This window comes from Ornithodoros turicata, chromosome 7 (assembly GCF_037126465.1).
Source record: "Ornithodoros turicata isolate Travis chromosome 7, ASM3712646v1, whole genome shotgun sequence".
Lineage (NCBI taxonomy): Eukaryota > Metazoa > Arthropoda > Arachnida > Ixodida > Argasidae > Ornithodoros > Ornithodoros turicata.
In genome coordinates, this window is record NC_088207.1 from 39,783,087 (window position 1) to 39,799,664 (window position 16,578).

Consider the following 16,578-nt stretch of genomic DNA (forward strand, 5'->3'; position numbering starts at 1 on the left):
ATATATTCTGAATCAATATTTTCTTGCAATGCATTCACTTTGTCATGAGAGACCAGTTTTAGAGCTAAGTTAATGTGAGTCTTTTAGAAACATGCTAAGTTGCTACATTACAATTCCTCAAATACTATGAAGCAAATTTATAGAAGCATGTAAATTGTTGCTCTGGGCATACCTAATGCCAATCAAAGCATTGCATTTCGCAGTTTCGCAGGGAGCGCCTGGGAAGTACACATCACAACTAATTACAAGTGTATGTACATACATACTCACAACTCTCATAATATTGAACTTTAATAAATGCACAGTTTCATAAGTGAACTTTAAAGAGGTGATCACAACAGTGTGTAGTCACCTGAGGCACCTCTAAAGGTGTACTTGTAGTCCACATAAATCAACCCAGTTTCGTTAACTGAGAGTACAAATTTGCCGAGTACACCTCACTTTATCTTCAGTAAATGCCACATCCGTTGTTGCACAAGAGATAAAAACAAGCAAGCCATTTTCCCTATAATCACCTACACTTTTTCTGTTCCACCCGGACAACCCTCAGTTGGAGTGATTGTGGACCAGATGCTTAATATGCTGTACATCTAACTGGGCAAGTCGGAACAACATTTCGACCACCAGCACATGTGTGGATGTCATATAGATATACCCATACGCTGACACAGAAGTCCTAATACCAGAACACTTGCCGAGAATCCAATTTCTGCATGGGAGACCCACGATAAATAGCCTTTATGCTGTTTCTAATATTCTGTTCATGAGAAGAGGATCTGTGCAAATGGGAAAGGTGCCACCTGCCAGGATATGCCTCAAAGTAGCATTTCCCAGCCTTATGGCAAACGTCATACATCTGTCTGCATTCCTTGGCTGTTGGACTGCAGCTGTTCACTGACATCAAAGTTAAGATAATATATACCATGATATAGGAAGCACGGAACAATAGTCAGCCAAGCATATTTTCCCGATTGACTGTTTAGTGCATGCTTGAGCATTCAGTTAGGCTAACTTGCACAAAGGCTACACATACGTCATTACGATGTACAGACATGAGTAACACACTACAATGCAATGCAGTCAAACCTCGTTACAACGAAACGCGACATAGCGAAATTCGCGATATAGCGAAATAATCTGGATTCCGCGGCAGAGGGCCATAGAGATCAATGTATTTTAACTCCCGCTACAACGAAACACTTTTCAGCCGCCGCCTCGATACAGCGAAAGAACGAGATAAGGTTTATGACCCCAAAGCCGACTTTAGGGTCATGAAAACAAAGGGCGCAAGCAGCGCCCTGTTCCCGCGGCGAAAGATGGCACGCGCGATTAGGGTCGGGAGGAATCTGGTGCCTACAAAAGGAAATCTGAGTCATTGGAAGGTTAGGGATTTTCTTCCGAGGCTTCTCCTTTTCGCGCTTGTTTTGAACTGTCCGGTTGCAGCCAAGTAAAAAGAGCACGAGACGCAAGGCGGCAGACGTGAGAAACGCTTCGTTCGCGTAGCGACGTAAGTGATGAAATCAGCCTAGATGATTTTCTTGACGGGGACAAACATGCCGTAGCAACGGAGAGCCTTACGGAAAACGCACTGTCATAGACGTAGAAGGTTTGCGGGAGATCGCAACACGATATGGAGGGTTCGGCGGCATACGAACAACGCGTGACACCGCGTCTTCTATAGGCACGACGCAGACGCGTATAACCGGCTATTTCACGCAAGAATAAAATACCGTAGGTGCACTTTGGCGCTGTATTTGTAGTTGTTGTCATTTTTCACGAAAAACTTTTCCGCATCGTAGCGGGAGTTATCGACGCTTATGTACAGCGCGCGCCCTCGCAAAGGTCGCGATCCCTGACCTTCAATTCGGTACAACGAAATGTTCGATACAACGAAAGAAATTGCAGTCTCCGTGGGTTTCGTTATATCGAGGTTCGACTGTACTTGCACTGATAGAGCTCTTTTATGTCCCCGTTAAGTCTCCATACCTTTGATTTGTCCATTGTGCATGTTTCCTTTGCTGTTGCATCACGTCCTCATTATTGTTGATTGCTTACAGACTATAAGTAAAGTTCAGACTCTTCAGTGTTTTCATTTGGCAAAAATCGGGAGGTGCTCATCGGAGCCCTTAATTCCCGGAATATTTTGAGCTTTTTGGACATTCTCCGACAGGTGTTTCCGAAAAGTCAAAATTTTCCAGAAACTTCAACCTCCGTTAAGCATTCCCGATCATTGCCAGATGAAAACACCTAAAAGTCGGAACCCAAACTATAAGCAATCAACTATAAGTTCACTATAAGTTATAGTGAACATCTCCGTGACTTGTGATAGGTCCAGTACAAACAGCTGTCACTACATTTACGCTATGCATGGCTGTGATCAACTCTCCCAGCTGCAATATTTCGTCAAGCAACACAAAGGATACATTGACTGGCTGAGGTGTTGCAGCTGCCAAACAATAGAAAGGGCACAGGGCATAAATACAACTTAATGTAAACTCACAGATCAGGAACAATGCCCACACAGCATGTTCAAAATGAAAGAAATGGAGGAACAAAGATTACAACACTTACATTTTCAATGAGCTTTGTTAAGTTCTCCTTTGCTAGACGACGACCTTCTTCTGACTGTGACCTGCATGAGAAGGTAAAGCTGTACCTGAAATCCTGAACAAAGGAAAAGGTGAACTACCATCTGCAGCAGCTTAAAATTTCCAGTGCAGCTAAACCAAAATATACCTGTAAGTTTTCCATAAAATAACTGAGCCACTTTGAGATATAAAGGAACTCATTACATGTACAGAGTACTTTCTTGATTCCTGACGCTTTCCTTGTTCAAGTCAGCCATAATCTTGTGAAATTAAAAAAATAAAAAATATTGTTGAGAAACAATGAAGGCATGCAACAAACTTTTTTCTTTAATTTAGCCATACTGAAGAATGTAGGGAATGGAAGCTTCTGCACAAGATATTGCAAAGTGCATCACAAAGATATGCACTATTTTTGAGGTACAGCTATTCAGTTTTCTTAGGTAACATCATTCTTCTCTCGCATTTGAGACCAGAGGTCCCCTTCAAGTAGTCCGCTATGACTATCTCAAGGTGGTGACGTAAATTTAGCATTCCTTGATGCAAGAGGTACTTTCTGTATGAGCCGCAACACACATGATTTCCCAACAATCTACAATGCAATGCAATCTACAGAATAATGCTAATATCACGCTACTGAACTTTTTCTTTTTTTTTTGTCTGGTCTTGTCAGCTTAAAAATCATCCTTGGAAAATTTCACGAGAGATGTGACTGCACTCGAAATGCACCAGATGTACGTACATAATACATAAATAAATAAATAAAGAGAGAGAGAAAGAAAGGAAGAAAGAGAGAGACAGACAGAGAGAGAGAGAGACACACACACACAAAGAAAAAGAAATGTCACAAACCTTACACAAAATTTGTTCTGATTTACACCTCTATGTGAACCCTACATTATTTCCATGTTGTCCTTTTCCTTGCAAGTGCTGAAGTGATTTACTTATTTGGGCTGCACAGTATACTGCATGCAATTGACATGTTGAAAGTAGAACAAACGTTGGCAAAGAAATCGCACAAGACAGTGCACAGGAATAACCAAAATATCAAGGCTATAACTGTAAACAACGCAACAAGAGCTGTCCATTATGAGAGTGTGTGTCAAGCTCGAACACGAGCAAAGCGTACTGACCCACAGAGCTCTTGCTGTGCATTGAGTTCAAAATGAAGCCTTGCCAGCCTCTCCTGTTGCTCTCGTACATTTTCCATTTTTTCAAACGTGCAGTCCTTCCCTACAAAAGGTTGTTTAGAACCATTACAGTACACATTCTAAACTTCTGGATCTCTAAATAAAATGTCTGGCATTCACTAGAATAACTTCTATTGTTTTCCTTGTGGGTACAAGCAACATGCTAGAAATAACTGAAAGAATACCTGAATTGTAATAAACAGAAAAAATTATTTTATTGTTGTATGCATGTGTTGATATATTCATTGTTGTATATACACGATTGATTACAGCTATCTTCATTATGATAACAAATCCAACAAGTCGCAGTTTTAAAAGGAAGTGGATGTGTGGTCATGGAGATTCCGAACGTACTTGACGAACTGCAAATTGATATAAAACATTTTAAGTGGTGCAAGCTTTTCTGTGAGATGGAGTTCCTGCCACTGAAGGCAACACGCAACTGTCCAAATCCTGTCAATTGGCCATTAGACACTAGCTCTGACAGAGCTAGTGTCAGTGTATATAGTTCACACATGAACTCTAATTTTTTAGTATGTTCTTGCAACTGTTTGCAAATTACCCTCTGTTCAGGCTACGGTAATGCTTCCCAAGCAAATGTGCATTGTATGGCTCAGATGTTATATTCCTCATGTTTCAAACTTGTGCGCTTTCATTTTGTTATGTTGTTCTGTTATCAGTGCTTATACACTCTCATACAACGCAGTTCATAAAAGGTAACTGCAGCACTTAGTAGCACATTCCCCACATTTCCTGCAAGACACACTATTCGAGGCATTTCGCTAATGGGGAATTAGTAACATATATATTTTTCTCAGATGATAAGTACATGAGACATGACCTGCACAAGGAAATGTAATAGCACTGAAAAATGTATAACCAGCATGACAAAACTATACCACCTCAGTGAGGAATAGTACTAAAATCCAAAGGGCTACCAGGTACACAACACAAACACAGAAAATAAGGAGACTCATAAGGAACAGTACTGGCTACGTTCATGCAGCCCATTTATGAGCTCCTCACAGAAACAGGCCTCTTCACTTTGCAATATTTGACCCATACAATATATGAAGACTTCAACAGAGCAAGCTACTCCATTTTATAGTAACTGCAATGGTGCGAAGTAATTATTTTCAAAAGGGGTACTCTGTTCACACCTCTGGCCTCTTATGTTATTTTTGCATGTAACGATTCCTCTCCTCCTGCATTTTGACTACATGGAAGGCTGCATCAGAGCACAGCTTCCAGATCTCTAGTGATGCGTTAGCATAATACAAACGTATGGCCCTGAGAAAAAGCATCACAGGGATGCACAATTGACAATACTTGCCAAGAGAAGTTCTTCCACCCCAAACTGAAAGAAGAGAATGTGCAAACATGCAGGGCCACAAATATACCATTAGTGCCATAGTCTACTGTCTCGTAGGCACCATTAGCTGGGGTACGCTAGACTACATGCTGGTGTTGCGCTCAGGAATAGTCTTACAGGGCATAGGTGTAGACACCCTGCCAGACCTCAGAGAATTTAGTCCGGGAATCTTTGTAAAGAAAGAAAGAAAGAAGAAGAAGAAAAAAAAAAAAAAGGCCTGTCACCAGATGATGCACATTTGCACTACTAGATTTTACTTCTGCGAAATAAACCCGAGACAAGGAGTACAGACAAATTTTACTTCAAGCAGCGAATTTTACGTTGTGTTGGTCGCAAAAAGCAATTTTTGTACTCTCAAGCCATCTCAGGTGTCCATAGAATACAAACATCTTTGAAGCATTTTAATGCTGGTGGATGCATCAGAGTGCATGCTGATCACATCTCTGTCAGGAATCAGGATGAAGAAAGGTTGCAAAGTGACCGAGCAGAATTGACAAGAAATATATTGTATTTCAAAGCCATACTTTAGCTTAAGTTGGCTAATGAAGAATATATGCTCACCAAATGCCTGCAGTTTCCCCGAGTGAAAATCGTGCAGCAATTGTAGAAGGCCCTGTTCCATTTGGCGCACGTCGGTGATGTCTGTGAGAAATGAATGCTGCTCACACGGAGGACGAGAAGGATCTCCTGCATGACCCTCCACCCGGGCAGCAAATGCAGCTGGTGTCGTGAATGGCCGCAGGAGGTGCAGAAGGAGGCAAGCAAGGGCAGGCCACGACAGCATGCAGGAGTGCAACATGTTCAAGGAGGGATACACATTGGCCAAAGAGCCAGGGTTGTTTTACACTTGGTGTGTGCTCTGTGAGCGCTCTTGTAACAATCACTGGACACAACATAACAGGGCCAGATGCTTCACAAGATGGAAAGGGAAAACATTTATAAGGGATGTGTACAATGCCAGTGGTGCAACAACCTGAGTGGGCATGACCCAGGATTTTTCTCAAGGGTTGGGCAAAGAGTTTAGTTCAGACTCTACTGACAACATCTGAGTATACATCATGACAACCCGTGTGTAAAGAGGGAAATTTCCACAGGTGATCTTGGTGGCCCCCTCCCCCCCGATACGCCAGTTTGCAATGTACTACATATTGTAACGACAAATTTTTTTGTTACATTTTTGTTTTTGTACTTAGCTTTCTACTATAATGTGTTTATATCAAACTTATTTTTGAATACTGGCATTGAGTATATTTTCCAAACTTCAATTAACGTAGTGAGGTTGGAAAAATGATCGCTTTGGCAACGTTTATGTAGACAGACCGGTTGAGCATGTTATTAATATGCTGAGCAATAATGTAAGTGTACAAATATGTAACGCAAGGTAGAAGACAGTACTTAAAGCTGTCACATTTATGGCACTGCATTACATTTGCTAGACATACTGGTACTTAGGTCAGGCACTGCCCAGTACTCGTGCAGCAAGTTTTCAGGGTTTCAAGCTCGGGCTTTAGCCACCGGGCACCGGGCCGGGTACGGGCTTGACCACGCCGACCATGGTCGGGCATGTACGTGATCATATTTCACGAGACTGAACAGCTGAATTTTCATGTCACTTTTTTTCCATTTGGTATGGGATATCATGGTATTCTCATCTGAGAACTATCACTTTTTAAATGTGATCTTGCTTATTTCGTGTAATGGGTCTGGATTTCACACGTGCACTCACACACATTTGGGGACGATTGGTGTGGTCCGATACGAGGGTCAGTTAGGTTAGGTGCCGGGACATATTTTGTTCGTGTGAGAGTCCGGCACGAGAGTCAGTTAGGTTAGGTGTTCTGACATATTTCGTTCCCGTGAGAGTCAGGCACGAGGGTTAGTTAGGCTAGGTGTTCTGACATATTTTGTTATCGTGAGAGTTCGAGAAAGGGGAACACCGGTGCATGCGCAATAGAGCGGAGATGAGTCTCTCTTGAACCACAATGTATATACATATCACCCACGCGCCGCTGCGCGCTGCCTTCCCAAGCAAGCAAGCACCGAGCTCAGAGCAGCTTGCCTAGCAAAGAAACACAGCCGTTCCGTTCGAGTGTACCTACAGAAACAGTCTGGAGTATGGTGTAATATTCAAAATGTGCTTCTACAGGAAACGTTGTTTCTCCATCTGCACTGTCTTATTTGTGTCATATACCAGCAACCTGCTCTCTGTAGTTCTTATCACAGTAGTGTAGTGGTACATCAGGAGTATGTATGGCGGAGCTCTACGGCACGTTAAGAAGTCTGTCATCCCTTAACGTGCCTCCCATTTTCAGAGGTACTGTTGTGCACTATAATATGCTTATGTAGTATAACAAGCAACATGCATTATTGCAATTGATATGTAACAGAGTGTCAGAAGGTACACTGATCTTGATCAAACAATGAAAACACAAAGCTTTCATGAAAGGTGTGTTATCTTCTATACCAGTGAAGATCACTCCCCAAAAAAGGTTGCCCTTCCAATAAATTTTTCGGTTGTTGCACCACCATGCCATGGAATTGAAAGCAAAGGACATAAATAAAATTATTAAAGGAAGGAAAAGAACAATAACAATTAAAACTTATTTTTTAAACCACTCACAAACATCACTCTGGGGTAAAAGTATTGAGGACTGAATATCTACAGTAGAACCAAACATATTTGTAGCACTAGGGAGTCTACACTGCATGTGAGGTACAACGTACAATATGCAATGTGCTACGGGAAAGGATGACGAGTACAGCATTGTCAAACATGCAGCAGTCCATAAACAGTGCATTGGTGTCTACATTCTTCACATAGGTTGCTCCATGCCCAATGGTGCCACTCGACACCTTCCCTGGTCGCTGTTAAAAAAAATTCACGCTGTCCCAATCCCAAACAACATTAACAAAATATTTTTCCTTCAATTATTCTGTACTGAGGATCTAGACCACTACAAGGTGTCCTACCCACGAAAGGTCATACCTTTTTTTCTTCAGTGTTCACTTGACACACGCACATTTTGTGAATGATGAAATATGCTTGCACTACCAGCACAAGAAATGCCACTTGATTAGTGGCACCTCAAAATTCTTCCTAAAACAGTTGTTACCATAGAAGATGTGGAACGTAAAAGTAGGATGTAAGGTGTATAGTACTACTTGACATTGGCAACATGGCCCTGTGCTTGGGGAGAAGAACTGAAGAAGACAAATGGACAGAACACAAAATGAACAGCACAAGACAAGACTCAAAGCAGCGCTGAAAGTTTTAATCGAGCAGGTACAAATATATAATATAACGTAAAAAGACAAGGGAGGGGGAAGGAAACACAGCTTTGCCTTCATTGTAGGCAGGGAAGGATAACGGGCGTATTTTGGTTACCGTTTCCATTTTCGTTACTGCTATATTTTCGTTTCCGTTATCCGTTTCCGATACTGGCCTTTCAATTTCGTTTCTGTTACTGTTTCCGGTAATGGAACGGTTGCTACAGAGCTGCGGTTTTGCAGAGGTTTTACGGTTGCTACAGAGCTGCCAATTTCGGTAATATACCGTTTCTGTTTCCGTTACCATTACCGTTACCCTTCCCTGATTGTAGGAGCTTCATATTCACTCCTAGAAACAACAAAGCTGTGTTTGTGTCTGCTGTTTTAAGACTTTCATTGCTGCTTTATGCCATAATTATCGTGTGCTATTCATTTTCTGACCAGTACAGTTGTCTTTTCCATAAGATCAGTTGCCTAATGTCAAGTGAAAAAGGTGGCATGTTGCTATTCTATTGCAAACTACTACACACACTTATGGTCAGGAGCGGATCCAGAAACTACCACTGTGTTGTACACGTGCAGCACAGTGAACATAATACCTGTACGTCACATACACCTCATTATTGTTGGAGGTGTAGTTCCGTAGACAACGATTACGGGCTGCAATGCCTAAACACTAAATCAATTTGTGTACCTTTCCCATTTCTCGGCGCCCGGCGGGGTGTTGATCGTAGGTCCATCTTAGGGCGCAGCGGTTTGCCGTCCTCCGTGGAAGACTCAGATAGGACTCTTGCCAACGGAGATTTAGCAGAAAATTGCCGCGACAGTTCAAAAGCACTTTCACCTCGAGGAAAGGCTTCGCTGCCACCTGCTAGGATACTGGATGGAGCTAGGGTCGAAGACGTCGTAGTGTCAGTTTTTTCTCTGTTAGTGTCTTGCACCTGAGGAGTTTCCATGGCTAGTCGTAGATATCCCACCTTGCTGCTACTGTCTTTTAAACGCAACATATGACTACGTTCACGTTTCACGAAGTACACAGTTGTGCCGTAAGTCACCTTCCATTCCGTGTGGCCTTAGGGGTAAAATACTTGTAGTTACGTGCGTGGCAGCTAACGTAGCGAACTTCGATGTTTCAACTTTCAACAGCACCAATAACTAGGTGGCGCGGGGCGCGGCGCCCACCAGTTTAACTTTAAATCAGTTGATTTGTGTGCTAATTATCTTCAAGTCTTCGGGGTTACAGCGTTAGTCCCTTACAAAATGAATGGTGCGTCGGTTCAGTGTACTATTAGCTTGCTTTTCGTTACACATACGCTGAAAAACACATCGTGGCCGAAAATAGCCGAAAGCCAGTTCGCAAGGCAGGACCGTAGCCGTCGTCTGCTATATGCAGAAAAAACAATAAGTTGTGTGCAACGTACGGCAGTTACGGAAAATATTTCTCTGTAAAAAATTGAAAAAGTGTCACCGCTACAGTCACTATATAAGCTTCGAAGCTTATATAGTGACTGTAGCCACCTTCATGCTTTCTTTAGTTGTTATCGTATCGCAATGGACATCAAAGTGGGCCGTAGCCCATGCCACAGCCAATAGTATCCAACGTATCTTGTGCATTATTTGCATTTGCATTACTAACAATTGCACTTTGCGAGCATAGACGTTTTGCACATACTACAGGTGTTGTAATATGTCAGACAAGGAAAGCAACCCAGAGAGCAAGTCGCCAGAAGCTTTGTCTTCGGTAACAATTATATCGGAACAAGAGAAACAACTTGCTTCGTCGGCGACGGCAGATTTCAACGCAGGAAGGTATTCCAGCTGCATCGAAACTTTAAACAAGCTACAGTCCTTAAGACCATCCGATGCAAAAGTGGCGCATAACAAGGCTGTGGCGACATACTATGCCTCAGGGAGAAAGAAATGCGACGAGTTCAACAAAAGCTTGAACGATGTTGCAGCTCGTTTGAGGATTAAGTTGTGCAATTCGAATACCTTTGACGACGTTGATCACACCGTCATTTTCTTCAATCAAGCTGTATTATATTACCACTCACAGCAATATCGAAAAGCTATCATAATCCTCGATAAGCTCTTCCAATTTATGGAGCCACTAGATGAGTCAATAGCCCGCCGCATATGCTTTCTGTACATAGAGCTTTGCCTCTGCTTGCAGCAACCGGAAAAGGGCATCTCACTCATATGCTACACAGAGAACCTCTTGTTCGGCAGCAAACAAGTGAGTGAGCTATCCAGTCAAAAACCTGCATCACCTGAAAAAGAACCAGAAGGAAAGGATATTGTTATGCCAGCTTCTGAAGATTCCAGTCCCAATGAAATATACAAGACCATCCTCCAGCAGTACAGAGCACGTTGCATGATCATGCTTAAATCAATAAAGGCCAGTAAGCGAGAAATCAAGAACCTGGTCAGTTCTGGTGCCAACACCACCCAGACTGTATTCCTTCGGAGCCAGCTTGAATTTATGCGAGGAAACTACAGAAAGACAGTCAAAGTTCTGAATACCGCGATTGGGCAGTCTTCATTAGACACTCGCCTCACAGCTATGTACAATAACAACATTGGGTGTGTGCACTTTTATACCGGAAAGCCAAATCTGGGATGCTTCTATTTCTCCAAGGCTCTCAAGGGTTATACCGAGAACCGCTTCAACAGTGGCATGGGAAACAACTTCGATAGCAGACTCTACTACCAACTGCTCTACAACCTGGGGCTCCAGAACCTTTACGCGGGGAACTACACATCGGCTTTTGACTGCCTCATTGAAGCGGTGCGATTTTACTCGACAAATCCTAGACTGTGGCTTCGAATTGCTGAGTGCTGTGTGTACCAACATAAGTCTGACAATGCAGCAGATTTTCAACTGAAGGACCGTAAGAAGCACATGATCCGTGGAACAGCGGGCAGTGGGTCTTATCGTAAGATAATGTTATCCGCATCAATATCCAGAGACAATTACATTCCTGTCACGGATCAGTCTACTGCAATGCCAGCCCTCACTCTGGAATTTGCAACTCTTTCCTTGCAAAATGCGTTGCTGCTACTTTCTGAGCCCGCAGCTAACACTTTGCCCACTGATACTGGTGATGACAGTGCCCTACTTGAAAACGGAGCAGTAATTACCTCAACCACATCAGCTGATGAAATTACATCGCTAAGAAATTCTGTTTTGGCTCTGTCGGCTTACGTCGCGTTATGCCTGAACGACACAGTCGTTGCCCTGAAGCATGCAGACACCTTGCTTGCGCAGCCTAGGGTTTCGGACGTGCATAGGTTGTTGGGTCACCAGTATGCAGCCGAAGCCCTTCTGTTGTTGGACCGTGTGCCTGATGCCATTGCCCATCTTAACCCTGAGCAGATTAAAGACATGTCTCACATGCTTCCCGAACTGGAGGAAATGAAAGACGGAACAAAGCAAGCTTCAGAAGAAAATGACAAAGGGTACCGGAAGAGTTGGTTCCCAACGTCAGTGTCCACGGCCAAGGTAGTCAGCCTGTACAACCTGGCTGTGGCGTACACATTGCGTGGTGAGCTCAGTAAGGCGACGGAAACGTTGAGACTGGTTAGTGTCGCTAAGGGACCTGATCCTGAAATCCCTGTGCAGGCTCTGATGCTTGCAATCTATGTGCAGTTGCAACAGGGTCATGCAGACTTGGCCAAGTCAATCATCAAGCAGCATCTTCCACAGTACAAGTAGTAGCATGGTTGTGTTGAGAAATAAATAAATATGTGTGTTGACTCGATCTGCTTTGTATAAGAGACTGTTGAAAACCGTCTACAGTCAATCTCGTAATCAGTGCATTATCCGATGCTCCGATGCAGTTGAACACAGCGTGGCCACATTCATCATTTGCCAGTGCAAAAAAATATACAAAAAAACATATTCATAAATTTTACTAAGCGCGTATTGTTTCGGCTACTTCACGCACTAGTTGAGTAATAATGTGTACACCCAAACAACAAAACCGAAACCGCAGCATAACTGCACGCTTCGCCTCATCTGGCCTCATTGCGAGCGAGTTAGCCGCGCCACGGCGCCTCTCGCCTCTCTCATGCTCTCCGTCTGCAACTCAGTTTACGCCACCACGCCACGCTGTAGCACCCCTTTCTTATTTCTTGTTTGTACTTCTACCGATTTTGCTGCTTCCTTGAGGTGCAGTCACTGCAGTTCCTTCAGTTCGCAATTTTGTTGCCATTTCAGTTTCAGGCGTTGAAGAATGTCTGCTATTCAAACTGTAAAGGTGAAGTCACTGCCCGTATTTCGTGTCCGACCGGTAGACTTTTGCATGCACGTTGTGGTTTTCGCGATACGTGCACGTGGACCATATGCGTTGACACGACGTGCAGTGGTGATAAATGTACAGGGTGTATGCTATAAAAGGTCAGTGACATTTCCGCGTGTGACAATATATCTATTTAGAGACGGACTTGTGCTGCCATACAGTGAACCACTTATGCCAGAGAAACCTACGAAAAAATTGTGGTTACCATTCACTGCGTAATAAAATAAACACGGCCTCGGAAACTTTCGTCTTCATGTGTTTCCTATGCGCAATACCGATAGATGGAGGTGAAAGTTTGCATGGTCATATTTATTTTGTTACACAGTGCTAGGTAACCACAATCGTTTCGTAGGTTCCTCTAGCATAAATTATTCACTTTGAGGCAGAGGAAGTCTTCTCGCGACAGAGGTATAGCATCAATGAGGTATCACTTCTTGCACGAAAATGTGACTGACCTTTTATAGCATACACCCTGTATATCACATTGCATGATTTAGATCGTCTGAACACTTTGCATGAGCCGATTTATAGAAATACAAATTCAAGCAACTCGGCCGATCCATAGTGCAAGATCTATCGTGCATTTTAGAAACAATAGTTTTTCGGCTGAGGAGCTTTGGAGAAAGACGCAAGCTAGGTGGTATAAATCGCACGAAGGTAGCGTTTTCTTGAGCCTTACGACACTTTTCTCCTGTCCCTGCCTTAACACTTGTCGCTGTCTCGTAACTCCTCAGGCTTGAAGAGATGCTACATTTGTCATATCACTGTAATAGTTTTATGAACTATGTTTCTATACGACCCACAAAATGTTCAGTACTGTAATCTTGGTGTTTGATTTAACTACAGACCCGTCCAAATGAATTTCCGTGTTGAGCATTAGTGCCAGTGGCTTATCCAGGCCCCATACATCCCTTAACATTTTCACCCGTGTACCCCCTACAGGGGGTGCCCGTGCGATATCAGCTTTAGACACATGTCAGCAGAGCTGTCGCGAGGCGAGATGCGCCCAGGGCAGGGCAAATCTGAAGCCCCCCCCCCCCCTAATCTATTGTTCCTGTACGAAACCTTGTAAAGAAAGAAAACTAAACGCTTATTTGCACTGCCGTGATCGTAAATTCAAATTAGCTTCATTCCCGCTTTATACTGTCGAACCAACTTGCCAGGGTCTGCCGTTCAGCGCCCTCTCTGGCGAGGGCGCCTGCCACTCTCGCACCCCCCTCGCTACGGCTCTGCATGCCAGTAATGATATGTTAAGCTGTAATGACGTAACTATAATAATGACTCTTCCCCCCTCCCCCCCATTTTTTCCAACACCCCTCCCCCCCATTTTTTCCAACACCCCTCCATGCTTGGGATTCTAGATAAACCACCGAGTAGTGCAATTCTAACAAAAATAGTACTTGCACTGTAACGCTGCTGCATAAGAATTTCATCCGTAGCCATTCCAAAATTCTATGGTTTACTGTGTGGGTTTCATTAGTACTTCAGAATAGAACAGACAGGCGTAATCAAAATCCACTTTCTCGAAACTGAAGTAGATGTTTGTAGCATGTTGCACTCTTGCTCCTTTGTTCAACACAATTCAGTTCCTTAGTAAAATGCACTAGCAGTATTCCAACAGCAGCAGACAAAGGATAGGCTAGCAACTGCAGGATCTTGAACTACGCCTGTGTTGCCGGTCAGGCGCGCCACCACTACACCAAGGAAATTTAAATTGACCATGCAGCGCTTCAAATGGAATGATGATGATGAGATGACCTTGTTTTGTTTTGTATCACTGTACAGGGCTTGGTTGCTCTCGTCACTGGAGGTGCATCGGGCCTTGGAAAGGCAACGGCTGCTCGCCTAGTTCAGCAGGGAGCCCGGGTTGCAATTTTAGATTTGCCTACTTCCAAAGGAGAATCTGTTGCAAAGGAGTTGGGAAGTGACTGTATCTTCACACCTGCAAATGTAGGACTACATTTCTGCTGTGGTGTAGAAGAAGACTGTTCGTAAACATGTCTAACAGTGAGCGTCATACGTGGTTAATCCAATCTGCAGGTGACCTCTGAGGGTGACGTCAAGGATGCCCTCAGTGCTGTGAAGCAGAGGTTTGACAGGTTAGATGTTGCTGTTAGCTGCGCTGGAGTTGGTGTGGCATTTAAGGTGTACAACTTCAACAAAGATCTGCCTCACCTCCTCGAAGACTTCACGAAAGTTATCATGGTGAGTTTGAAATTCGGGAAATTCCTGAGCAAATATGCGACAGCGTACACTCCACGGTAACGAGACCTTATTTGCCGCATAATATTCTCAGGTAAACACCGTGGGAACATTCAACGTAGTTCGACTAGCCGTAGGTTTGATAGGGAAGAACGAGCCTGGTCCTGATGGAAGACGAGGAGTGGTTATCAACACCGCCAGCATAGCCGCCTACGAGGGTCAGATTGGCCAGGTTGCATACAGTGCCAGCAAAGGAGGCATCGTTGGAATGACGCTACCGCTGGCACGCGACTTAGCACCGCAAGGCATCCGTTGTGTTGCTATTGCACCAGGTAAAATGAGAAGCATTCAAAACTACACGCGGTTGGCTCTCGTTTGACTGTAACTGAATGACAATGAAAGAGTACCATGGTCATTGTCAAGAGGGTGGGGTATGGAGATCAGACTGCATGCGGTTTATCAAAGTCTTGAGTGGGATCACCTTTCATCATCAGTAGAGCCCTGCGTGAGCTGTGGATAACCTGCACTTTCCTGAGGGTGCAGTAGAGCACTGCAGGGGCTCGGGCTTACCCGAAAACCCGAGCCCGGCCCAGGCCCAGATAGCAGTCCGAGCTCAAGCATTTGTTTCTTCACGTTGTGGGTTGGATGCAGAGGGGATTTTGAAAAAAAATAAAATAAAAATGCACGGGGTTCCATTTTGTAAGGAATGAAAGTCGAATAGTTCTGACCTGCGTTGGGTTCTAGTAATCAGTGGATTTCCTTTTCAGGTCTATTCCACACTCCACTCCTGGAAAGCCTCCCAGAAAAAGTACGCACATTCCTGGCAGACACCGTGCCCTTCCCAAAACGCCTGGGTAATCCGGAAGAATATGCTCACCTTGTGCAGAGCATAATTGAAAATCCCTTGCTTAATGGCGAGGTGATTCGCTTAGATGGTGCTTTACGCATGGTGAGCTAGAACATATACATTAATAATATTAATAAAGTAAGATAATGAAGATCTGTTACTGCTAACAGTGTCATGAAAATGAAGTCTGTTTTGTACCTGCACTGGAGCATGAGAGTTCAAAAAATTATTTACTGCTGGTGGGAGCATCAGTGTAAATCTGTATACACAAGCTTTGCCTAATATCCGGGAAAGCTTTCAAGTAAAAGTCCATGTACATTGAATGGGACACGAAGACGATGCCTCAAAGTCACGTGCTTCTAGAAATGCTCAATTTAACAACCTTTTTTAGCATTTCGAAGGACAATAAACATAGGGGTAGGCAATGTCCTGTGATGGCTGTGGAAGTACATACTCTGTGGAAATTAGGGCTGTATTGCATGCCCATAGGATGACACTACTGGCTGGTCCTCAGGAATCCAACCAACAACTTTATTTGAATGATGAGTTGGGGGGGGGGAGCTGTACAAACTTGCTGCTGTAACATTGGCAAGATAGTTGAAATGCATTGAAAATGAAACCTTTTATGCCGAGCAAATGACCATCCTGATGTGCGTCTTGATGTACATACTGTCAGTAGGCCTACATTTTTTTTCCAGCCAACGTTTCTTGCCACTCGTGTTCAGTGAGCGAGCAGATATGTCTGCAACACCTGTGAAGATTATGAGCAATCTCCACGGTACATGCTACAGCACTTTGTCTCGCACATTAGAGA

General features: G+C 43.7%; 3 protein-coding genes across 3 annotated transcripts; 2 read left to right on the plus strand and 1 right to left on the minus strand.

Annotated features, from left to right (window-relative positions):
* Positions 1-273: 273 nt before the first annotated feature.
* On the minus strand, positions 274-9,755 carry LOC135401089 (coiled-coil domain-containing protein 28B-like). Its single transcript, XM_064633256.1, has 6 exons — positions 9,109-9,755; positions 5,709-5,867; positions 3,719-3,818; positions 2,572-2,632; positions 2,424-2,446; positions 274-894 (listed from the first exon to the last, which is right to left on the minus strand). The coding sequence occupies exons 1-6, from the start codon at positions 9,419-9,421 to the stop codon at positions 849-851; spliced, it is 702 nt and encodes a 233-aa protein (XP_064489326.1). The 5' UTR covers positions 9,422-9,755; the 3' UTR covers positions 274-848.
* Positions 9,756-9,978: 223 nt separating this feature from the next.
* On the plus strand, positions 9,979-12,175 carry LOC135401091 (CCR4-NOT transcription complex subunit 10-like). Its single transcript, XM_064633259.1, has one exon. The coding sequence runs from the start codon at positions 10,102-10,104 to the stop codon at positions 12,127-12,129; it is 2,028 nt and encodes a 675-aa protein (XP_064489329.1). The 5' UTR covers positions 9,979-10,101; the 3' UTR covers positions 12,130-12,175.
* Positions 12,176-12,448: 273 nt separating this feature from the next.
* Positions 12,449-15,924, plus strand: LOC135401093 (3-hydroxyacyl-CoA dehydrogenase type-2-like). The gene is made up of 5 exons (XM_064633261.1): positions 12,449-12,673; positions 14,501-14,665; positions 14,756-14,920; positions 15,012-15,249; positions 15,685-15,924. Exons 1-5 carry the CDS (start codon positions 12,650-12,652, stop codon positions 15,873-15,875), a joined length of 783 nt encoding a protein of 260 aa, XP_064489331.1. The 5' UTR covers positions 12,449-12,649; the 3' UTR covers positions 15,876-15,924.
* Positions 15,925-16,578: the final 654 nt, after the last annotated feature.